The sequence below is a fragment of the Macaca mulatta genome, chromosome 9 (assembly GCF_049350105.2).
Source record: "Macaca mulatta isolate MMU2019108-1 chromosome 9, T2T-MMU8v2.0, whole genome shotgun sequence".
NCBI lineage: Eukaryota > Metazoa > Chordata > Mammalia > Primates > Cercopithecidae > Macaca > Macaca mulatta.
Window position 1 is genome coordinate 54,068,897 of NC_133414.1, and position 24,650 is coordinate 54,093,546.

Below are 24,650 nucleotides of genomic sequence, written 5' to 3' on the forward strand. Positions count from 1 at the left end.
CCCCAAGCCTCAGGTGTCATTGCATAATCTCAGTTGATGCAAAGGCAAACACCACACTCTCCTCTGTTCAATGTCTGCCATCCCTGTCTTTTTGGCCTCTGACTCTTCCCTATACTACTATCTGTGCACTTGAGATCTTCACTGACATAGCTGGGCTCTGTATTTATTGATAAGAATATCTCCTTTCTCTTAGACTAGGCATGACCAAAAGGTTAATCTGGGTTCAAAGATCAATGACAATGACCACTCAGTTTTCATTCAAGATCAATTTTATTTATTGTACAAACATGGGTTACATTCCAGACAAACAGATATAAGTGAGTAGACTTATGCCCTGGTGCCTCCTTGGCCCTTCACAGGATGCAAAACAAATCCTGCCAGCAGGAAGTGGCAGTTTGCAGAGGTGGCAGGTGGCAGAGGTGGCTGGTTGTTCTTTGAGCTGGCTTGGACTTGTCTGGCATGCACAGGCCCTGGCACAGCAAAACATTCAGGGAATAAAAGTGTTGCACAAAAGATTTTACCAACTTTGTCACATTAAGCAGCATTCAAGGATTTGCTGACCACCACTTAAGCAAATTTTGTGTTATGCTATAGCAGTGAACTTACTTGTTCTATTTCTAAACAAAACATTGGGTTCACACACAGGCCTGGACAAAGCTTCCCACTTCTGGACTATTTACTGATCTTCTTATTCTCAAAGAAAGCAAGATGAATGATGCGTCATACCATGGCTATGGCGTGTGACTCTTCTAGACCTGGATAATTAGTGTCCCAATATTTAACTGATTTTGAGGGGGACTGAAAATATGCCATCAGTTCTTCCTTCTATCATCCCCATCACTACCATACACATAATGACATAATCATGTCACAGTATGTCCTCAGAATCACTATTTCTAGCTGAGTGTATACTAAGGCTTTATATCTAGGTCAGTCCATTGTACCTGTGTCTCCTCTACACCCTCCTTCACCATGCCTACCTTGAGGAATTCAGCAAGTGATCATTCACACAAGTTAAGGATTTTAGCTTTCTCTGCCATAAAGATTATTGCTAAAATACATACCATACAACAAACCAACCCATTTCCCACAAATCTTATTGTCTGACTTCTCGCAGAATACATAATGACTTTTATTGTGTCCCTTCCGTGTTTCTCTTTCCTAACTGAACTTTGTTCTTTATTCAGGCCTTCTTCCAATCCTGACACATTTTAAAACCTTTAGCATTTCTGCCTATAATATTCGGGTGTTCTTCTTTTCCTATCTTTACTTAATAAGTCCCACACAAATATTTTCCCGATAATCACAATGTTTTCTTTTCCCTTTGCTCAAGAACTGAGTTATGAGCTCCAAATGAGGTCTGAAAAAATTTGGATAAACTCTACATTGGCTAAGTTTTAGTCATTTGCACTGCTAATAAAGATGACAATTCAACATGCTGAAGACAACTTCCTCCTTCAAGAAGGGGCTAACACAGAGGGCAATACTGTTCATGCTTCTGATTCTTGATCACAAGAATTGCTTTAGGCAATTACAATAATGTCTCCTCTGACACATATTATTATTCAAGTGAGACAGAGAAAGAATATGTCCTATGTCACACAGCCAGGTGGTGACAGCTGACGTAGCATCAGCACACTGTGTTCCCTCTAATTTCTTCATTCATCTCTAGGTGGCAGTAAATCTGGTCCTGAATACTGACTTTGACACTCTGCTTTCTCCACATCCTTCCTGTCACTTCCTTTGAGACTCCTTCAGATTCTTCCCTTAGCTTCTATTTCTCCATTTGTAAAATTGGGTTGATGAGGATATCTTCCTTCAGTAGCTTTGACAATAAAAATGGGATCATCACGCATCCTCCTTAGCCCCATGAGTAAGCTCCCAGTAAGTGAGGTTGCCATCATTATTGTATATTTAAGGTGATCTACCCATTTGAAAAACCCTAGTCACAGAGCCTCAGTTGCTTTTCTTTTTGGGTGAATGATCACTTGCTGAATTCATCAAGCAAGCTCTTTAACATTTACCTTCCTTTATTATGCTGGAGCATTTCTAATGTAGGAGGCTTTTGTGGCTTCTCACTATGACTGCTTTGTTTGTTCAAAACTTATACAGGCTGAGTATCCTTTATCTGAAATGCTTGGGTCAAAAGTGTTTTGAGTTTCAACTGTTTTCAGATTTTGGAATATTTGCTTATATGTAATGAGATATCTTGGGAATGGGACCCACGTCTAAACACAAAATTCATTTATGTTTCATACACACTTAGCCATATACATATAACCTGAAGGTAATCTTTAAACAATATTTTAAATACTTTTATGCATGAAACTAAGTTTTGAATGTGTTTTGACTGTGACCCATCACATGAGGTAAGATGTGTGGAATTTTCCACTTGTGGCGTCATGTCAGCACTCAGAACATTTTGGATTTTGGAGAATTTCAGATTTTGGATTTTCAGAGTAGGTGTGTTCAATTTGTATATATGGGTCAGATTCAGTTGTCTCCTTTAATCCTTGGCTGAAGGAAGCACTAAAGACTTTGGGGCCTCAATCTCCCATATGCAGTGACACTCTCAAAGCCATTGACTCAGCTTCTCACCTGAGTTTCCTTCCAGTAAGCCACAGATAGAAGTCATAGATGATGGTAGGGGCCTGGTGGCTGATGGCATTCCAGTACTGGGTTGTGAAGTTGCTGGTGGTGAAATCAGCATATGGCCTCCTAAAAGCTCTCTCAAATGGAATTGGAATTTCAAAGGTTGGCAAGACCTGGAATCCTGGGGAAAAAAAGAGAGAGAGTGTTAGAGGATAATAGGAGGATATAAACTATCATAGTGGAAGGTATTTGTAATGGGTCACAGCAATAAAGACAAAGGATTTGCTGTGTAGAGTCAAGAATCAATTTCTGAGAACAATATAAACATTTTTATGCTAAGCAAGTGGTTATCTGCAAAATGAAACAATGTGAATGGGTTAAGAATTGGATCCTTTATTTGAAACATCTACTCTAAAACAAATTCCTGGGGAAACGCACGTAGTCAATATAAGGGGGTACTGTTCAGAAAAAACATAAATCTGCATTTAATTCTAAGGTTATCTAGTCTATTCTGAAAGCCCCAAGGCAGAGGCTAGAAACTTTATTTCCCTGGCTGGACCATTACTTTCAGAACCATTTAGAAAGTTTCTTAACATTTTATTTCAATCTTTATTAAAAGTTTAACTAAAAAATTCTAAAGGCAATATTTTCTTGTGTTAGTTTACTTTCAATATTTCTCTGGGAATATGGCAGACTCAGTTGTCCACTCTGCTATCCAGGGTTTTATTCATAATAGTGTCTTTTTATAGAGTAAGCTTAATTAAGAACTTTTTACATACATTTGTGAATTCAGTAGTTCTTTCAAAAAGATACTCATTTGAATTCAATTTTATTTAAGGTATGTAGGTTTTTGCAAAGCATATGCCTAAGCTCATTATTCAATTATGATGTCAGTTATTACAGTAATATGATTATTGCCCTACTTTAAAAATGCCAGCTAAAAATCTATCTGAAAAATATAGCTCCTCTTCAGAGAAGATTCTCAAGAATCATCTGGTCCATAGGGATTTATACTTTAAAAAGATGGTGGTAAATTAAAAAGTTATGTACAGGTTGATAGCATAAGAGATTCTGATCTCCACACTGACATTCTGATCTATATATCCATATACTCGTTCAACGTTTCCAACTGGAGGTGTAATAGACATTCACATTTAACAGCTCTAAAGTGGGCCTCCTGATACACCCACTACTAATGACCCCCTTCCCAATGCGTACACAAACTTGCTGTTTCACCAATCTTCTACCTCTGACCAAATGGTAATTCAATTTGTTTAGTAGTTCAGCCAAAAACTTTGGGGTTATCCTTGATTCTTCTCTTTAACAACCCACACACAATTGAACAAAATCTATCAGCTCTCTGTTTGAAAAATACCCAGAATCATAATTTCCACCTGCTATCTCTCTGATCAAAACCACTACTGTAGCCTGGAATGTTGCAATACTGTCCGAAGTGGTCTCTGCCACTACCCCTGTATCCCCAGTCGGACCTCCATGTAGCCGCCAGAGTGATTCTTCTAAAATGTAACTCAGAGTATATTACAGGAACTTCTCCATTCAGAGCCCTTCAATGGAATCTCTTCTCATTTAGAGGCAAAGCCATGGTCTGCAAGGCCTTGCACTCTCTGCATCCTCTCTCTCTGCCCACCACTCTGACTTCATCTCTTACCGCTCTCCCTCTCAGTGCTTCTGCTGCGGCCTGGCCTCCTTGCTGTCCTTGAATATGATTAAAGAACTTTAGCACTTACTGTTTCTTCAACTTGGAATATTTCATCCACATGTCCTTCTGATTTGCCCTCTCATTTATTTCAGGTCTCTACTAAGAAGACACCTTATCGGAGAGACTTTCTTTGGCCATCACATATCAAATAGCAGCCTTCCCACAACACTATTTACTTCTTTAGTCTCCTTTATTTTTCTGCACTCAACCATATCTGATGTATATTTCTCCTAAGATTTAAATACCAGAATGAAATTTTGTGTGCATTGTTTGAACTTATACGGTACCTTAAAGAGTGGCTGACTCAGTGACTAATAAACAGTTTTTGACTAAATGAACGAATAAATATCTCAGCAACATACAATTACTTTCCTTTTCCTAAATCTATGTCAATCCTTCCTTTAGTCATTTCAAATATATTTATTTAGCATTTAACACTTGCCAGGCACTGTGGTAGATGCTGAGGTAAAAAAAATTACATATGACATATTCCTTGTCTTTAAAGAATTGGCAATCTGGTGGGAGATGTGGACAATTCATGATTACAATACTTTGCCTGAGTATTCTGCTAGAGGCCAGGACAGTAAGCTCTGGAGGAATACAAAAGAAGCATCTAGCTCTGCCTGGGTGCCAGGAAGGGGAGGGGTGGGGCTGGGTTAGGAAGGCTTTCTGAGAAAGCTGTCCATATGGTGATCGCAGGCATTTACTAAAATGTTCACTGTTCTAACCACTGTATGAAGCACTTTATCTCCCTACATTCTCCGAAGAGCTCCCTAGAATAGAATAATTATTATTCTCATTCACAGATAAAAAAATTGATATACAGGGAGAAACTGAGAGACTTTTTCAAACTGATACAACTAATAAGCAGTGGAGTCTACTGAATGGTGGGATGCATCCCAGCATATAACAGCTATGTGAGCATGGATTTCTGTTTAGTGATACATCCTCAGCACCAAGAATAATGCCTATTTAATGAATACAGGAGTGAGTGAATGAGCTAGGATTTGAATCCAAGTCTATCAGATCCCAAAGCCCAAGACTTTTAACCATGAAGCTACTGTCTTTCTGATGTGACGGACAAGTAGAAACTCATGCACATGTAGAAAATGTAATTTGGCAATTGAAAACTGCACTCTACATCCTCATAGGTCAAAGAAGAAATTCAAATGAAAACTGTTTAAGGATTAAAGAATAATGATAACATAAACATTATACAATAAAATGTGTGGGATACAGCCAAAGTGGCATTTGAGGGAAATACAAGCCATGAATGCATGTGTTAGACAAGCCGAATATTTGTGGGCTATATTTCTAAGTTAAAGAGAAGAAAAACATAATCAAAGAAAACAGGAGGAAGGGGAAAAAAGAGATAAGGCAATACATCTATGCAACAGAAAACACAGCAGCGTAATAAAGAGTCAATAGGCTGGGCTCAGTGGCTCATGCCTGTAATCCCAGCACTTTTGGAGACCGAGGTGGGTGGATCACCTGAGGTCGGGAGTTCGAGACCTGCCTGACCAACATGGAGAAACCCCATCTCTACTAAAAACACAAAATTAGCCAGGCGTGGTGGCGCATGTCTGTAATCCCAGCTACTCTACTCAGGAGGTTGAGGCAGGCGAACTGCTTGAACCCAGGAGGCAAGGTTGTGGTGAGCCAAGATCATGCCATTGTACTCCAACCTGGGCAACAAGAGTGAGACTCCATCAAAAAAGAAAAGAAAGAGAAGAAAAGAAAGAGAAGAGAAGAGAAGAGAAGAGAAGAGAAGAGAAGAGAAGAGAAGAGAAGAGAAGTCAATAAAGCCAGAAGAAGTTGGTCCTTTGAAAAAAAGAAATAAAGTAGACCCTTTAGAGACTAGCTAAGAAAAGATAAGACACACAAATATTATGAATTAAAACAGAAGCATAATTACAGATACAGTTTAGGACAAAAATATTAATATAATATGAAAACAATGCAAATACATTTTAAAACAGATAAAATCTTAGAAAAAGAGACAAATATAACTAAAACTGATTCCAGCAGAAAATGAAGCCTGCAAAATTCTTTAACTATTAAAGACTGAAGCAATAAAAAATGTTCTCACCAAAAATTATAAATCCAGATAATTTAAAGGTGCTTTTCCCAAGTTTTGGAGAAACAGATTACTCCACTATTACACTTTCACTCTACTAAGCATTTTCAGAGAATAGAAAAAACAAGGGAACTATATGATTAGCAAATTGAATTAAGCAAAATATAAAAAAAGATAACACGGCATGACCAAGTTGGGTTTATCCTAAAAATGGCAGGAGAGTTTAATATTTGAAGTCTTCTGCTTAAAATTAGCAGCAAGACAACAATATGCACTATTGCCATTTGTATTCACCATTATAGTAGAAGTTCAACAAGAAGGCTGGGCGTGGTGGCTCACGCCTGTAATCCCAGCACTTTGAGAGGCCAAGGCAGGCAGATCATGAGATCAGGAGATCGAGACCATCCTGGCTAACATGGTGAAACCCTGTCTCTACTAAAAATACAAAAAATTAGCCAGGTGTGGTGGCAGATGCCTGTAGTCCCAGCTACTCAGGAGGCTGAGGCAGGAGAATGGCGTGAATGAACCCAGGAGGCAGAGCTTGCATTGAGCCGAGATGGTGCCATCAACAAGAAAAATAAAGACCTAAGGCTCGAAAAAATGGGGATAATACTGGTATTTTTGCAGATTAAGTAACTGTCTACATAGGAAATCAAGAGGAAATTTTATACAATTTCTAGCAATAAGTTTAGCAAGATAGCTGAATATAAGGTCAATATACAAAAATCAATTGCATTTGACATCATCCACAAACAATTAAAAAATATATTTTTACAAAAGACATTTAAATTAGTAAAAAAAAAAAAAAAAAAAAAGCATCAATTACCTAGGCCCTAGGTATAAATCTGATAAAAGATGCTTAAGACCTATATGCAGGAGATTAAAAACTCTTCTTAAGGGACACTAAAGGAGACAATTCTATGGAGAGATAGCCCATGTTCACCCACCCAGCTATCACTCCTTGTAATATCACTGAGACTATACATGCTCAACCTCCTGTTAACATGGCTACTGCTCCTAGTAGGAAGCATTTTTATCCCTCCTAAGAGTCCCCGATAGGAAACACAAATGAGTTTAATTTGAATGCAACATCAAATTAATTAGTAATAGCTTCCAGAAATGCTGTGTTAGAAAGGAATCCAGAACAGAGCCTTGGCACAGGGATAACCAATGTCATATCAGCCTACAATGTTTGCTATAGGTGTGAGAAACTGTAGAGCCACAGTGTCCAGCTGTCCTGCAATAGAACTCTCAGTGTGGTACCATGGCTTCCCATTGGAATATGAAGAGCCAGTGTCATCTATGTAACAGGGACAGAAGGGGTGTGTTCGCAGGTACTAAGAAATCCTACAGAATAGCAAAATTCCCTATTTTTATCTTCTGCCATCATTAGATGTTTAAGTTGTACTCAAATTGATTTCTATGGTTTTTGTACATTGAACAGATTAAATCCCTTACCTTCAGACAAATTAATCATTTGTATAGTACAGGGTTTCTCAAAGAGCATTTCCCCAAGTATCAAGAATTATCTAGATGCTTATTAAAAATATAGTTTCCTCAGCATCACCCAAGACCTTGGTCCCAGGGTCTAAGGAATCTGGATGTTGTTTTATTCTCCCATAGTGATTCCTATTCACTTTTACAAATCACTAGCAGAGTAGTTAATGCACACCCAAGAGAGGCAAGTTGCATAAATTAATGGTCAGTATTACAGACGCAATCAGGAAGGAATAAGATCACTCGACTTTTCTAAGTCCCATTGGTCACTGATCATGTCACATTCTCAGTGATGTATCAAGAAGGGAAGGGGTGTGTACAGGACCCACTGCCCCAGCAGGGAGGAGTATTTCAGCATTTTATCACTGAGATTCTTTATAACTACCAACTTTTGCTTTATTTCATCACTGTTTTTTAAAATCTTTATAACCAATGGACCCCCTACTGCTTACAATCATGTATGTGTTCCCAATGACTCCTTTCATTGGTAACCACAGTACCTTCTAGTTAATTACCACAGATTTACAATTTCTCATTATTTTGTCTCTTTATGTACTTTCTGTCTTTCTCCCCATGTAGGCTCTAAGCTCCATGACACACTTTGTCTATTTTTTCTCTGTGTCAGACACTAGTAATTATGCAGATACATGGCTAAAGTACTTACCCATTTTGCCCCAATTGCAGGGATTGAGGTTACCAGATGTACAGTGGTAGACTAACATTGACTTAGGTCTGGAAAATGAAATAAAAATTAAATAAATACAACAGAATGGAAAACTAATGAAAGAAAAATAAGGGAGACAGAGTTGTTTCCATAATTCATCTGATTAAGGCAACCTATGCAAGAAGGCTTCTGTATTTTTTTCTTTCTTTGGGTTAATAAGCAAACTGGAAGAAGAGTAGCAAAAGGCTGTGTGTGGGGGGGTGCGTGTGTGTGTGAAAGACATGTGTTAAATAGGAGTGACATATTATGAAGCACATATGTGTGAGTTCACATAAGAAAAATTTAATTCTGTTTACCACTTACTAACGCAGCCAAATGTATGAACAACCTGTTTTTCTTTTTTTCCTTTGTATCAGGAAACTTCCCCACACATAGTGATTGAACACTTTTGGCATTAACCAGAGTTCAACTAAAAAAAAATATTCTCTCATTTCATCCAGTTCTATCTCCTTTGCCCTAAAAAAGAAGGCTGAATGTTAAACTACCAATAGAAAGAAAAGCCTTTTGGTTATCAAGAATTTTATGGTTAAGTGATTTAAATGTTTTATTACTTTGTGAGTAGCCAAGTACTAAACTGTATTTTGAAAACAACTCAACATATATATGATGGCATATTAGGAACTCTATAAAATATTGAAATGAACACTCTCTCACATTTGGGGTCTTATACAATGAAATGCCTATATTTGGAAAATGTGCCTAATAGATGAACCCTCCCTCTCATGAAATCTTTGAAAGCCCACTTGAGCATCCACACCTGTGAACTGCAGCACACCATCCTCCAGCTAGCGGGAGATTGATGGCTGTATCAACCGGAATTGGAATTTAGTCTGCCACAGCCATTGGAGTAGTTTTTATGGCCAGAAGAAACCCTTTCCCAGCCTGCACAGGAAAAAGAACATAAAATGTGAAACCAGGTCTTAAGTAACAACTGGGGCTAAAGTATGTATCATCAAACTGATTATACTAGTGCAATAAGTGAAGACAGCTAACATCGATCCATCGCTTACCAGGTTCCTACACTAAGTCTGACTTCGTCAGCCTATCCTAGCTTCTCAGCCAAGGTCACCTTCAGCATTTTCTTGAACTACTAGTGTTCCTCACGTTCCTTTAGGGAATAAAATTCCTCATATTTGTGAGAGGTTAATAAACTTAGTTAATTACCAAACACCAAGAATACACCTTCACATTTTAAAAATTAATTAATAAGACACGTTAAGAATTAAGGTTACACAAATTTCCCATTAATGTTTACCATTTCCTTGATGATTTTGCTTTCTGCTAGGGTTTATTAACCCACAAGCAATAGTAGGCACTGAAAGTTTAAGAAATTTTATTTGAAAAAAAATTAATTGGTGAAATTCCACAATTAATAAGACAAAAACTTTTTTGGCTTAGAAAAATGGTCTTATTATTTACTTTTTATTCAGAATCTCAGTTCACCTCACAGATCACTAATGTTATATAGATACAGGAGTTGGGAATTATTTACATTAATAATTTGTTGAGTTTATGAAGTTGATTCTTTCTGCTTTGCATGTTTCCCACTTTGATTTGAAATGATTAGCACTTTCTTACCTTACTCAATTCTCTTTTCTTATAACTAGCTCCCCTTCTTTTGGACGTAAGAAACCAATTTAGAACATTTTTAAAAATATAAATAAATATTCATCTTTGCATATAATGAAAACCGCTTTGGGATCATGTTAAAATAATGATGTTCTAAGTCACCAAACGTTCACCCCAACTGAACTTTTTTAGGAGAAAGAGTTGAAGGCAGGTGGGAAACAGAAAGAAAGGGGCTGCTGGAAAAATCTGAAGTTCGAAGGAAGGTCTTTGTCACTATCATAATTCATTGTTTTATATTTGTATTTTAATTCATGTTGAATCTAGCTCTGGGAGGAATAGAGACAGAGTCTGAAGCGCAGTTCAAATCCCTAATAAGATTTAAACTCATTTAGATCACTGATTTCCTACTCACTGTACAAAAAAGTAAAGTGGCATTTAGGCCCTAAATGCCTCAGTGTGAGCTGTGAACCCCACAGCTCTACCGGATCCATCTGGACTTCAGGGAGATGCGCACTAAGGGCTGTTTACCTAGAGGAGCCACGTTTCTCCTTGTAAGACATTATTGAAAAGGCGTTGCTGGCACATGTGTACCCATGTAACAAACCTACACGTTGTACACATGTACCCTAGAACTTATAGTAATAATAATAAAAGAAAAGGCCTTGCCTATATTCACTGGTGTTTGTATTTGAAAAATTTGCTCCAATATTGGTAGTTCTCTTTCTTGTATTCATTAAGAATTTTTGATGTATACCTGCTTTCCATACACACACGTAAACTCGTATGTGTTTTATAATAACGAATTTAATAATCTTTGAAGATATTATTTTTACTGCATCCTCAATTCACTGCACTAATTCACGCAATTATAAACTGCAGAAAGGAGGAAATACCCCCATCTTGCGATAAACAAAGCAAAATCCTTGGCAGAACCATGCCCCCCTGCCCGCGCCCCGACCAGCCCACCCGGGCAGCCACTCACCGGTGTGAGTCGTCCTAGCTCCCGGCCATGTGGCCAAGTGAATCCATCCTGCCGTCCGTCTCCACTTTCGCCAGCCAGTACCGTGAGCACCGCCTGCAGGAGGGCTGACCCCGCACGAGGGGCACCCACTAGTACCTCAACACGTGGCGTGCGGGACTTCATTTGGTCCACAGGGCTGGACGGCCTGGGGCCGAGGACACCCCGAAGCCCCCGCGACCCCGCCGTCTGCGTCCTGCTATCCAAACACTGCACGCAGCTGCCCTATGGCACCCCAGTGAATGGCCTGGTGTGGGTCCCAGCTGCTGCGACCGGAGCTGGACCCGCCGCGGATGGCCCGCCGGTTTCTTTTCTTTTCTTTTTTGATGGAACCTTGCTCTGTCGCCCAGGCTGGAGTGCAGTGGCGTGATCTCCGCTCACCGCAAGCTCCGCCTCCTGGGTTCACGCCATTCGCCTGCCTCAGCCTCCCAAGTAGCTTGGACTACAGGCGCCCGCCACCTCGCCCGGCTAGTGTATATGTGTGTGTGTGTGTGTGTGTGTGTGTGTGTGTGTGTGTGTGTGTGTGTGTGTGTGTTTACGGTGTGTGTGTGTTTGTGTTTTTACGGTGTGTGTGCGTGTTTTTTTTGTTTGTTTGTTTTTTTACGGTTTCACCGCGTTAGCCAGGATGGTCTCGATCTCCCGACCCCGTGATCCGCCCGCCTCAGCCTCCCAAAGTGCTAGGATTACAGGCCTGAGCCACCGCGCCTGGCCTGCTAAACCGCTTTCTACTGGCGCTGCCGAGCCGCCTGGCCTGAGCCACCGCGCCTGGCCTGCTAAACCGCTTTCTACTGGCGCTGCCGAGCCGCCTGGTCAAGGCCCGGCCCCCTGAAGCGGACAGCGGCGGCAAGGACGGCGCACCCGGGTTCACCCATGGACCTCGCGGCCTCAAACACGAGGGCGCCCCGGGCCGGCGGCTTCATGCATGCGAAGTCCCGGGTCCCCCCTGCCGCCCCTCAGCCCCTACTGGCCCGCGCCCCTCCTGCCCGCTGCCCTTCCGTGGCGCTGGCTTAGGACACCCAACCCGGCCTTTATGAGGCGCCCCCCAGCTCCCGGCTCCCCAACCCCCACCCCTGCCCGTTTTCGGTAGCTTTGGCGCCGCCGCCACAGCCCTGGGCCTAGGCCTGGCACCCCCAGTCGCCCGCGGTCTCCTCGTGGTGGCGCCGGCGTCCCGGCTGGAGCTGCTGGAGGCCAAGCCCAAGAGTGGCGGCCGCTCCTGGCCTGGGAAAGGCACCACCATGTATGCCTGTGAGGCTAGGGCAAGCCCCACAGCAAGAGATCTCACCCGAAGGCACATCCGCGCAGCACACAAGTGACAAGCCGAACCACTGCCACTGGGATGGATGCAGCGGGAAGCTGCTCACTCAGACAAGCTATGGCTCTGCCACCCCAAGCACAGGGGCCACTGGCCATTTCAGGGCCACCGGTGCCACCGTGCCTTCTCGCGCTCCGCCCACCTTGCCCTGTACAGGAAGCGGCACATGCAGCCCAGACGCCCCTGCCCACCTGCGCAAGGCCCCCTCCCAAACTGTGACCGGTATTTATTGCACCCAGAGAAGCGGGCAGGGCACAGTGTGGCTACAGAGGGTCTGAAGACGACGCCACCGCCCCAGCCCCCATCTGTGACTGAAGGCCAGGTGGGAAAAGACCACTATTTGCCTTGACGAGTTCTGTTTCTCAAAATGGTGCAATAATTAAGTGGCATCTTCCCTCCCACCCCACCAGGTCATAAGGCTTGATGTCCTATGAGAAATAAGGGCCTTAACTGGTACTGTCTGTGACATTTTTTATAATATTGTACAAAACTGTGACAAATATTGCATTACTGTATATAGAGCGGCAGGTGGGCATTTTTTGGGCTACTTGCTTCATTTTTATAAGACTTTTGCTGGTTTTATTTTTAAGTTTAAAAAAGGTTTTTTTTTTTTTTTTTTTTTTTGAGACGGAGTCTTGCTCTGCCGCCCAGGCTGGAGTGCAGTGGCCAGATCTCAGCTCACTGCAAGCTCCGCCTCCCGGGTTCATGCCATTCTCCTGCCTCAGCCTCCCGAGTAGCTGGGACTACAGGCGCCCGCCACCTCGCCCGGCTAGTTTTTTGTATTTTTTAGTAGAGACGGGGTTTCACCATGTTAGCCAGCATGGTCTTGATCTCCTGACCTCGTGATCCGCCCGTCTCGGCCTCCCAAAGTGCTGGGATTACAGGCTTGAGCCACCGCGCCCGGCAAAAGTTTTTTTTTTAAAAAAAAAGAAAAAAGAAAAATCCTTAATTCTCAAAGACTTTTCAAAATAGAACTCTTAAATAGTAATTGATAGCGCTTTACCTGTTTTCCTGATAAAAAAAATTCTAAAAGAATAAAAATAATTTCATCCTGCCTTCATATTATAACCAGAATAGTTGAAATAATATGCTTCAATTGATAGTAAAGTAGCATTTACGTTTTTGGATCAATGAAGCTAAGCCAGCACTAAGAATTCTGTTACTATTCCTCCACTACATTTCAGAGTTATTTCTTCATCCCTATACATACCGTAATAGTGAGTCGGCTAGGTCCATTTAGATTATCAACCCAACCCTAAAAGAAAGATTTCCATTGGTTACACATTTTAGAAAATTGTTGTTATCTTGGAACATCTGCAGTCTAATCTCAATAAATTTCAAACAAGGGCACTGAGACCCCAGCTAATAGAACTATCTAATTCAGTATTATTAAGATCCCAAAGATCAATGGCAAAGCATTGGCTATTTTGTGCACTTTGTCCAATAATTAAAATTTGGCCAGGATTGTTGTTCATAGTAGGAGCCATGAATGGTTTTGCAGCGTTTTGTGACATCTTAAGGGCTACGGTGTGTTGACTTGCTTAAAGATGTTACAGGAAAGATTATGCTTAAGAGTAGTTAGAGGGAAATGTCTTTTTGTTTCCTAAGCCCCAAGCCATTCAGCTGACCTTATTATGTCTCTTTACCTTACAGTATAAAAGTTGAAATGTGTATAATGAGAGACAAGAGATATGGGAGGAGAAGATGAAGGGACTAATATTAATTGAGCCTTTTCAGTAGGGACCCGCCTTTTACTAGAGTCTGAGCACTCCTCTCCTCATACATTGTCTCATTAAACCAACTCTCCAAAGTAGTATCTGTCCTGTTTTATGGAAAGAACAACTCAAAAATGTCGCATTGCCAGTAAGTGGTGGAACTGGAATTTATCTGCCCCCAAAGCTTCACAGACCTGCTTTGAAGAAGACAGTATAATTCAAAGTACTTTCAGAAGGACACAGCAGTATACTGAGGTTAAAAAAAATTACTATTCCCAAACTGAGATCCTTCTGTGAGCTTTGTAACTCTTGTTTACCCTGGCAGTTAGTTGCAATACTATCAAGTTGGCCATCAAGAACATTCTGGTCTGTTTAAGCTATAGTGGGAAAGCCAAGATATAAAAACATCACCCATGGGAATTTTGAGACTAGAGTAGTTAGAAGCTAATTTAAGATCTCCATCCAACTCTAAGATAGTCAGGGTAACTGCCAGAAAGAGCCTCATGATCCCAAAGTGGGATTTTGCCCTAGTATAATGGGTTCATATTTGATTGGCTGCATTTAGCTATAAATCCTGAGGAGAAGAAGAAAGACATCAGAAAATAATTGGGCTAGAAAAACCTTAGTTTGAAAGCAAAACACAGAATCCAGGTAAGTGGGCTTACTGGGAAAGGCTTATGCCACGTTGCTCCCACAATGGAGGGCCTTATGATGGCGATGGTTAGGCTCCTGCTCTCCTGCTGCACCACCATTTCTCCCAAGGCCTTGGTGTAGGTGTAAGTATTGGGCCAATCTCCGATCCGCTTGGGTGTGATCTCGTCAATAACAGCGTTGTCTGTACATAAAAGGTAGTCAGAGTAAAATGAATTCTAGCAACATGTGTTAGACAATAGACCAAAAGGAAAATGTGAGACACAGTCAAACAAAACTTCCACCCTTTAGCCATGGTTCTGGAATTCAGAACAGTCACATGATACCAAGTTTGAGTGCATACCTGCTTAAAGCATACATGAGCTCTTTTCACTGCTAAGCCCAATCTTATCAGTCAAATCCTGTGCCCTCCCATCCAGACAGGTAGGTAGATAGATGGATAGAATCAATAGCAATGCCACTTTATTACTACTACTAGTGTAGGGATATTAGTACTACTTTATTAGTACTACTTTAGTGCTACTTTTACTTTACCAGTAGTGATTATTCTGTAGTAGTACTAATTTGAGGTAATTACATACAACCTCTTTACTTCCTCTCCAACAAGCTCATAAGTACATTCATTGCACACATTTTTGAGTCCCAGTCATTCTCCCAGTAGTGTGCTGGATGCTGTGTTCAGGGAGTTTGAGCCTCTCATCCAAGGTGTTTCAGTGGCAGCCCTGTTCAGTGTTGTCCCATAGAAACCCAGTGCAGTGATCCTGAAGACTTTAGCTTTACATTTTAAAAATTTCATTCAAGGCAAATCAAATCAAAGTGACTACTTTTGGCAGACTGACGATCTGTTTTACCAATACTATGTAATGCATTTTGAAGGTCTGTTTAGAGCCTGTGATAATAACTTGGTAATTATTTCCAGAGATTTTCAACGAATTCTGAAGTCTGTCAAGTGGGGTGATTATAGCACTCTGAAACAGCTTCAAAATCATGAATATTGAATACTCCTACTTTCAAGATGACATGTATCATGAATAACTGAGTTACCATAGCATCAGCCTAATCTTTCTTAAAAATATGTCAGAACCAGCCGGGCACAGTGGCTCACACCTGTAATCCCAGCACTTTGGGAGGCCACGGCGGGCAGATCATGAGGTCGGGAGATTGAGACCATTCTAGCCAACGTGGTGAAACCCCGTCTCTACTAAAAATACAAAAATTAGCTGGGCATGGTGGTGTGTGCCCATAATCCAAGCTATTCAGGAGGCTGAGGCAGGAGAATCACTTGCACCAGGGAGCAGAGGTTGCAGTGAGCTGAGATTGTGCCACTGCACTCCAGCCTGGTGACAGAGCAAGACTCCATCTCAAAAAAAAAAGTCAGAACCATTTGATTGATAACCCCAAAATCTATCTACAGCTCTCTAAGAGAGCAAAAAAATTAGTCAATTAAATATGTAACATTTATTCTAGCTCAGATCTATGTGGTTAAATTATTAATATAACATAGCTTTTTAAAAATTAAGCTGTTGGAATATGCTAGTGTGATTTTGCTGATCAATGTGGTACATTTATTTCTATTTTATACAACAGAACATAACTATACTATTTCGATTGTAGAAAATCTTCAGTGTTACCACCTTGCTGACATGACAAATTTTTGAACAACTAACATGTTCATGAGGTTAAGACTTATTCAGAATCACAACTCTCAGTATTAATCCTCATTTGATCCTGGGGGAGAACTTGGGCATTGACCATTATGTTTCCATTTTTCTTGCTTTGCTTCTGAGTGTTGAGTGTGTTCTGGATACTCAAATGCCTTTTCATTTAAATTGAATAGAGAAAGATTGAGAGGTTCTAGAATTAAAAACAACTTAAACTACACAGAAATATCAAGGAAATTTTAATTATATGGTCACCTAGCGGCTGGGAAAGAGTGTAGGATGCTGCAGACACCTCTCCATCTTCACAATAATCCTACCTCATTCCATTTCTGGGTCAACAGTGGATTGACTGACCTAAGACTATTTTCCCTCAACTGCAAGAATAGAGAGTTTATAAAAACCAGGTCTTGAGGGAATACAGCTTCATTTCAATACAGCTGTAAAGAAAAAATTCCTAGAAAACATCAGAGCCCAACAATGTGCTGGGATTGTATGTCACATGGCTAGTATCGGTTGCTGTCATTAATGTTGGGGTACATGGAAAGGATAATACTTGCAGGAATGGGAGCCTCATAAAGCTTAGTGAGTTTGCTTGTATTAGAAAATGTTGGGGTTTTTTTGTTGTTGTTCTTGTTGTTTGTTGTTTGTTGTTTGTTGTTTGTTGTTGTTGTTGTTGTTGCTGTTTTGAAACGAGGCCTCACTCTTGTCACCCAGGCTGGAGTGCAGTGGTGAAATCTCATCTCACTGCAATCTCCACTTCCCAGGTTCAAGCAATACTCCTGCCTCAGCCTCCTGAGTAGCTGGGATTACAGGCGCCCACCAGCACACCCGGCTAATTTTTGTACTTTTAGTAGAGACGGGGTTTCACCATGTTGGCCAGGCTAGTCTCGAACTCCTGACCTTAGGTAAGCTGCCCGCCTTGGCTTCCCAAAGTGCTGGGATTACAGGCATGAAAAAATTTTGGTTTTATAGATTTCTAACAATGCACATGGAAGAAATTTAATATTCTATAGATGGCTTACGTCTGCTACTCTTAGCTACACCTGTATTCCACTGTTTTATCTTATTCTAATTCTACTTGTGAAAATGGCAATAATTATATTCATTGTAAATTTTCAGGCTATTATGAGGGTAAACAGAAATATTCACAACTGCATTTAATCTCTTTGATAAAACAAAATGAGCCAATAAACCTAAGGCGTTCCCATTTTTAAATAAAACAACCGGAGAGCATCATATGTCTGCATAGGTAATAGTTGGTTTTAAAATGTCATTTCTGGCCACATGTAGTAGCTCAAACCTGTAATCCCAGCAGTTTGAGAGGCCAAGGAAGGAGGATCGCTTGAGTCCAAGAGTTTGAGACCAGCCTGGGCAACATAATAAGACCCAGTCTCTACAAAAAAAGTTTTAAAGATTAGTTGAGCCTGGTGGTGTGCACCTGTAGTCCCAGCTACTCAGGAGGCTGAGGCAGGAGGATTGCTTGAGCCTGGGAGTTGAAGGCTGCAGGGAGCTATAATTGCGTCACCATACTCCAGCCTGGGTGACAGAGTGAGACCCTGTCTCAAAATGAATGAGTGAATGAATGAATGAATGAAACAAATAAAAATAAAGTATCATTTGTAATACAGCCAAAGAGATCATCTGCTAGCTCATTGAGCCACTTCCAAGGTTCAGACAGGAGATTAGTGTAAACATGCACATGCACTGGTTGGGCAATGCCCTTCTCAGGACTTTCACTCAACTCAGGGTTGCTGCTGTTATTCTCAATTTATTTTAAACACAGTAAATAAGTTAGTATGGATAAAAAACACTATGTAAACCAAAATACATGTCTGAAATTAATCTAAATGTTCTTCAGTACACTCAGGAAGATATTTTGACCCATGGATCTCAAATTCTAAACCTGAATTGCTTCAGAAGAAGCACAAAGTCATTGAAAATTTCAGAAAGCAATATGTGTATATCTACATGTGTACACACATAGACACATACACAGTTTCTTCTAAAGATGACTCTCAATTTTGGTTTCAAACTTATTGAATCAACATGATGATATCATTAATAGTTACATTATTTATGCATTTATGGATTGAAATACCAAGAAGCATACGTACTTCCCCTCCCCCATGTTCCAATTTTCTTATGCAACAAGTTGGCAAGCCTAGACGTTCATCAGGAAATCTGTTAGAGAGTAAGTACTGGACACACTGTCTTATGATAACATTTGCTCTCTTTCTCCAGTCGGGATTATATAGTTCACTTGACTGTTGTAGTTATCAAGTTGCATTTGCTTATGTGTCTGTCTCCCCATTGGACAGTGAATCCAGGAGAGTAGGGATTATGATTTTTATCTCTGTGTCTAATCATTTTTCTGCCCCCAGGAGCCAGCTGCCTTATTCAGTAAACGGATGCTCTTCGACACTGTAATCTTGATTGGTCAATTTCTGTACTATATAAGGTTTTGGGAAGCAGAGATGGACAATGATGAGACAGAGTGGATGAACTCAAAAGAAGATGAGGTTGTAGGGAGAATGCAGGAAAGGAAGGAAGGGGGTATCTTTGTAGAGCAGGTAGCAAAATTGGAAGTCAAAGTGTCCAGTGGCAGTGGTGATAAGTGTTGACCAACCTCAGTTTGATGAAGGTGGCGGGAAAGTCAATTTAAACTTTTCACTGGGAAGCAAGGTATTTCTGAGTCTAATGCTTATGGAGAATTGGCCTCTGTATTTCCCTCCAGACTTTTATGAAGCACCCAGCCTGGCCCAAACATAAGCCAGATGCTGAATGGCCTGCCAATGGCCTGCCTATGTGAAAATTATTCAGTTTGATTAAGAAAAATTTCATCATATTCTGGTTTGTATATTAAGCCTGCTAACATCAAAGTACACAGAATTTTCATTTTTATGTCAGCTACTTAGCTGTCATTTTGAAGCTGTGCAATTATTAAATTAAATTAAATCACAGGCTGGGCACAATGGCTCACGCCTGTAATCCCAACACTTTGGCCGAGGTCAGGAGTTGGAGACCAGCCTCGCCAACATGGCGAAATCCTATCTCTACTAAAAATAAAAAATTAGTCAGGCATGGTGGCGGGCACCTGTAATCCCAGCTACTCAGGAGGCTGATGCAGGAGAATCGCTTGAACCCAGGAGGAGGCAGAGGTTGCAGTGAGCTGAGATCATGCATTGCACTCCAGCCTGGGCAACAAGAGCAAGACTCAATCTCAAACAAACAAACAAAAAGCACAAGTGCTAGCATCAGCTTTCACCATTCCCCTAGAAGAGATCAGCTTTTTTGGTGTTAACAACGTGTTCTATAGCACGAAGGCAAGACTACTGTCCACCGTCTGACCTCCTTTCATATCTCCCAGAGGGCTGTGATGAGGGCCACTGCTGCTGGCTGTGGGGGTCTCCATTCCCCTGCCTCTCACCCCTGTACCCTCAGGGCACATGAACCTTTCCTTTTTTACATGGCAGACTAGCTGTGGCTTCTGGTGGCCATGTCGCTTCAGAAGTGTGGTTTTTAGTAGGTACAGATATACTAGGATCTGTCATTCAATTAAAGCTTCTAGGAACTGAAAGACAGCAGGAGATAAAGAGAGCAGGAGAAAGAGGAAGCATGGGTATTAGAAGATAAATGATCTTCATTTCAAATGAAGACTGCTCAGTGAAAAATCTCCTTAAGGCACTATTTCCCAAACTTGCCTGTTCATGAGTGTGAATTACACAGGGACCCTGGGAAAAATCCAGGTCCCTTGGTGCCATTTTAGAACCACTAAATACATCTGCAGAGGTAAGAGTCTGGATAATCTGTGTTTTCAACATGCTCTGGAAATTCCAACAGTCAGGGAAATTGGGGAATCACTAATTTAAAAGAAGTTCGCTCCATCAACTTAAGTCATTAAGATTTGAATATATCAGGATTAGCTCTCAAAAACACATGGCTTCTTGGAGTAAAAATTTCAATAGAATTGAATTTTAAAATTATTAAACCCCCTAATGCTATCCCTCCCCTAGCGCCCCACCCACTGACAGGTTCCAGTGTGTGATGTTCCCCTCCCTGTGCCCATTTGTTCTCATTGTTCAACTCCCACTTACCAGTGAGAACATGTGGTGTTTGGTTTTCTGTTCCTGTGTTAGTTTGCTGAGAATGATGGCTTCCAGCTTCATCCATGTCCCTGCAAAGGACATGAACTCATGCTTTTGTATGGCTGCAGAGTATTCCATGGTATATATGTGCCACATTTTCTTTACCCAGTCTATCACTGATGGGGATTTGGGTTGGTTCCAAGTCTTTGCTATTGGGAACAGTGCTGCAATAAACATACGTGCACATGTGTCTTTTAGTAGAATGATTTATAATCCTTTGGGTATATACCCAGTAATGGGATTGCTGGGTCAAATTGTATTTCTGGTTCTAGATCCTTGAGGAATCGCCACACTGTCTTGCACAACGGTTGAACTCATTCACACTCCCACCAACAGCGTGAAAGCGTTCCTATTTCTCCACATCCTAATGTAGCACCGAATGTCGATGACAGGTTGATGGGTGCAGCAAACTACCCTGTCCTGTGTATACCTATGTAACAAACCTGCACATTCTCCACATATGTCCCAGAACTTAAAAGTATAATAATAATAAAAAAGATTGAAAATTTAAAATGCTAATACAAAATTAGGCTTTAATTATTTGCAGAATACATTGTATTTTCAATGTGAAAAACAAAGGGTTATTGCATGTAGTATCAATAAAGTTACATAGTTTCTCATAAAAATAACATTAAAAATGGAAAATTCTAAAAGAAAAATAACTAAATTCCTTTAGGACTATTTAAATATGTATCTGTCAATTTTAACATGAAAATTATCTTACATTTATACATCCCACATTCTAATAAGGACCAATTGACATGAATTATGATCAGTAAAGAAATACGTGTATGCGTGTCTGTATACTTATAGGTATATATCTGTTCCTGTAAAAATATCTCTTTTAGAGTCAGAAAATCTGTTTGGTCCCAGTTCTCACTAAAGATACTTAATAAACTCAATAAACTTTACTCTTAATGAGGTAAGAATGAGAACACAGGCGCCAGCAATGAGCTGGGGTTCCTCTGGCACAGGCTTCAGAGATCCTACCTTTAACATCCTCCTTTCATTCATTTGAGCCTGATAAGAGAGGAGTCTCTTGGGAGAGGAACAAGTATACACCTTGGGATCAGACAGCCCATGGTCAAAGTTGAACTCCACCACTGTTCAGCTGTGTGACTTTAGGCAAGTGACTTTCCCCCTCTGATCCTCATGATCATTTTTGGTAAAAACAGCACAGTGACAGGTCTATGAAGATTGGAGGAGCTGAAATAAAAATGTGTGTCTTAGTTTGAGTTTCCTGGAAGTAGATCCTGAGGCAAAGATTCAAGTATAAAAATTTTATCTGGAGATGACTCTAGGACAGCAATTATGCTGCCAGTTCTTCCTTAGGGTACTAATTGCAGGAAACACTAGTACAGGAGTGGAGAACTGAAACAGGAATGGAATGCAGCAGTTAAAGGGACCTTCATCAAGAAAGTTTCCACTGTGGTCAGTCAGGACTCAGCCCTGCCGGGTACCTCTGAGACACAGCATAGAACATGTGTCTCAGAGTCATCCTACCCAGAGCAAGGGAGTTTGGGTATTTATCCACTCTTACCTACCAGTCACTTCTCAGGGCTTCTTCCAAGGGCATGATTCCTCCAGAATGCCCTGCCTGCACTGCAAGAATGAGACCTGGAGGGTCAACGGCAAGGGCCCTGACAGCACTTCCAGCAATGAGCACAGCCTGGGGTGGAGAATTTCAGTCCCTCAGTGACCCCAACACACACACACACACACACACACACACACATTCCCTCTCTCTCTCTCTCTCTATTGCTCTCTCCCCCTCTCTCTCTCTCATGCACACACACATTCTTTCTCTCCCTCTTCTCTCTCACACACATTCTTTCTCTCTCTCTCTTTCTCTCTCTCTCTCTCTCTCTCACACACACACACACACACACACACACACACACACACACACACACACCACACTCCAACACCAACACAGGGTATATGTACATACACACACATGCATACATGACTGTTACCCACTCAGATCCTGGTGAATCCATGGGATAGAAGATAAGGTGGGAATCAGAGGGAAGAGCAAAATTAAGGGGAGTGAAGGTCTTGGGAACAAAATGCAAATGCAGTCAGAAAATCAAGAGGGAAGAGGAGCGGTCTGGACACCAAATGCCTGCTGGTGGTACCTGCTCTACACACACTGTCAGTCATTCCCCAAGCAGCCTCGTAGGGTAGAAGGAATTCCCCTCAACTTACAGATGGCAGAAATGTAGTTCAGAAAAGAAAACTGACTTTACTAACTGATTTTACTGCTCCTGGGCTCTGCTCCTTGTCTTGCTAGGCAATCATAGCAGAACTGACAAAAACATTTTCCCCCTTCACCACCTGGACCAGAGCCAATGAGAGGGGCTGGGGAACAGGCCATGAGGCCCTGCACCCACCATTCAATGTCTTCAGGACTGTGGTCCCTCAGGATTGTTGCACCACATGCTGGCAGCACTCCCGGTGTCTGGGTGTCTTGTGAAGTTGTACAGGATCCAGTAGAGGCCACTGGCTCTGCTGTCATACCCAGAGGCAGCCAGGCAGGCTTGTGACTCTTGGCTGCTTCAGCACCAGAGGATGAATAGCACTCATGCACTGAGGCTTTTGGGAGAATGAGAGGAGGGAAAAGAAGGGCAGAATGGAGTGATGTAGGTCCATCCACCACATCCCTGAATGGAAGGACCCCTGTTCCCACAGTAGTCCCACACCGAGACCACCACCGGCATTCATGAATATGCCAGCCTCCATTTCTATGTCCTCGTCTGACAACTCCTTCCCATTTTCATCCTGGAGGCAAGACTCTGAACGTACTAGCTCTGAGGGCACCTGAGTGTAACCTGAGACAGTGCCTGAAGACCTTTCATCCAAGCAGGATCCCTCCCTTGCTATCTCCAGACCTGCCCCACAAGCTCCCTCCCTGGTCTCCTGGCTCTTGTTCATTCCTAGGCAGCCTTCTACAGTCATCTCTAAGATGAATCTGACTGTCACACCTTTATCCAGCATCTTCCATGGCTCCCCAGAGCCTTCCAGATGAAGTGCAAGTTCTTTCATCAGATGCTTGATCCCAAGCTCCATTCTACCTCCTGAATTAAGATCCCGGAGAAGCCCGCCTCTCTCAGCACAAGTGCCTCAATGAAGTCAGAAGCCTTGAACGTGGCCTTGGCCTTGAGGAAGTCATCAACACCCTGGCTAGTGAGGGTGCAGTACTGCTCCAGGATGATGGTGTCTGAAGTTGTGCACCAAGTCAGAGGCCCTGCAGAAGCATTGCTCCTCAGGAATGAGGTAGTACAGGAAGTCCGTGCACAGGCAGATCTGCTGCTGCCATTACACTATGAGGGCACTGAGCTCCAAGATGGCGGCAACATATTCACTGGCATTTCTGCAGGGTGAGGCTGGGGAGAGGAAGCAGCTCCACAACACATATGAAACCCTGGAAGCCCTTCCCAGCCAAAATCTCTGGATCACACTACTTCCAGAAATGGCTGCCCTCTGAGCACACTTGTCTCTCTGTCTTCCACTCCGAGTTCCCTCCTGGCCCCACATGCCCCAGTCTGGACCAGGACTTTGAGCCCAGCAGGTGTTCAGTCCATGGTGTTGACTGCTCCCTGGGCCAGATGAGCCCTTGGTGGCTCTGTGACTCCTCCTGTGGGACCACTGCCTCTGCCTCAGGACCTCCTGATTCCCATGGGAAGAACCCAAGGCTGTGGATTGCCCCACATGCCCAGGGATCCTCCAACCCCATAGGCATTACTCGATGCCTTAGCCCTCCCAGAACATGACATGCTTCTCAGAAGGTGACTTATTTCCAATGCCATCTGTGGATGTTTCCTGGGGACCTCTCGCTGTTCTCCTTTATAATCTGTAGGTCAGGGCCAAGAGGAGAAACCAGCCCAACCTCAGAATAAACAAAAGGCCCACTGCCACAAATGGCAACCGCCAAACAGTCAGCAGTGCTTCTGGAAGGAAGGAGGCTTC

The 24,650-nt window shown here is 41.9% G+C and overlaps 2 protein-coding genes across 2 annotated transcripts; both read right to left on the reverse strand.

The window, feature by feature from the left end:
• Window positions 1–273: 273 nt before the first annotated feature.
• Window positions 274–10,216, reverse strand: LOC144331393 (putative inactive fatty acyl-CoA reductase 2-like protein). The gene is made up of 4 exons (XM_077947928.1): window positions 9,368–10,216; window positions 8,551–8,618; window positions 2,599–2,773; window positions 274–470 (listed from the first exon to the last, which is right to left on the reverse strand). The coding sequence occupies exons 2-4, from the start codon at window positions 8,606–8,608 to the stop codon at window positions 293–295; spliced, it is 411 nt and encodes a 136-aa protein (XP_077804054.1). The 5' UTR covers window positions 8,609–8,618; window positions 9,368–10,216; the 3' UTR covers window positions 274–292.
• A 3,350-nt stretch (window positions 10,217–13,566) lies between these two features.
• Window positions 13,567–20,769, reverse strand: LOC144331394 (fatty acyl-CoA reductase 2-like). The gene is made up of 3 exons (XM_077947929.1): window positions 20,631–20,769; window positions 14,890–15,059; window positions 13,567–13,764 (listed from the first exon to the last, which is right to left on the reverse strand). Exons 1-3 carry the CDS (start codon window positions 20,704–20,706, stop codon window positions 13,696–13,698), a joined length of 315 nt encoding a protein of 104 aa, XP_077804055.1. The 5' UTR covers window positions 20,707–20,769; the 3' UTR covers window positions 13,567–13,695.
• Window positions 20,770–24,650: the final 3,881 nt, after the last annotated feature.

What these genes read in the sequence shown, in the direction of transcription:
- LOC144331393 (XM_077947928.1), bottom strand. Translation starts at nt 8,608, where the DNA reads ATGTTAGTCTACCACTGTACATCTGGTAACCTCAATCCCTGCAATTGG. An exon ending in CTGCAATTGGGGCAAAATGG is followed by an intron (nt 2,774 to 8,550) that starts GTAAGTACTTTA and finishes TTTTTTCCCCAG; the next exon opens with GATTCCAGGTCTTGCCAACC. An exon ending in CTTACTGGAAGGAAACTCAG is followed by an intron (nt 471 to 2,598) that starts GTGAGAAGCTGA and finishes TTGCTGTGCCAG; the next exon opens with GGCCTGTGCATGCCAGACAA.
- LOC144331394 (XM_077947929.1), bottom strand. Translation starts at nt 20,706, where the DNA reads ATGGATGAAGCTGGAAGCCATCATTCTCAGCAAACTAACACAGGAACA. An exon ending in AACACCACATGTTCTCACTG is followed by an intron (nt 15,060 to 20,630) that starts GTAAGTGGGAGT and finishes TTTTATGTACAG; the next exon opens with ACAACGCTGTTATTGACGAG. An exon ending in CGTGGCATAAGCCTTTCCCA is followed by an intron (nt 13,765 to 14,889) that starts GTAAGCCCACTT and finishes TCTTTCTTTTAG; the next exon opens with GGTTGGGTTGATAATCTAAA.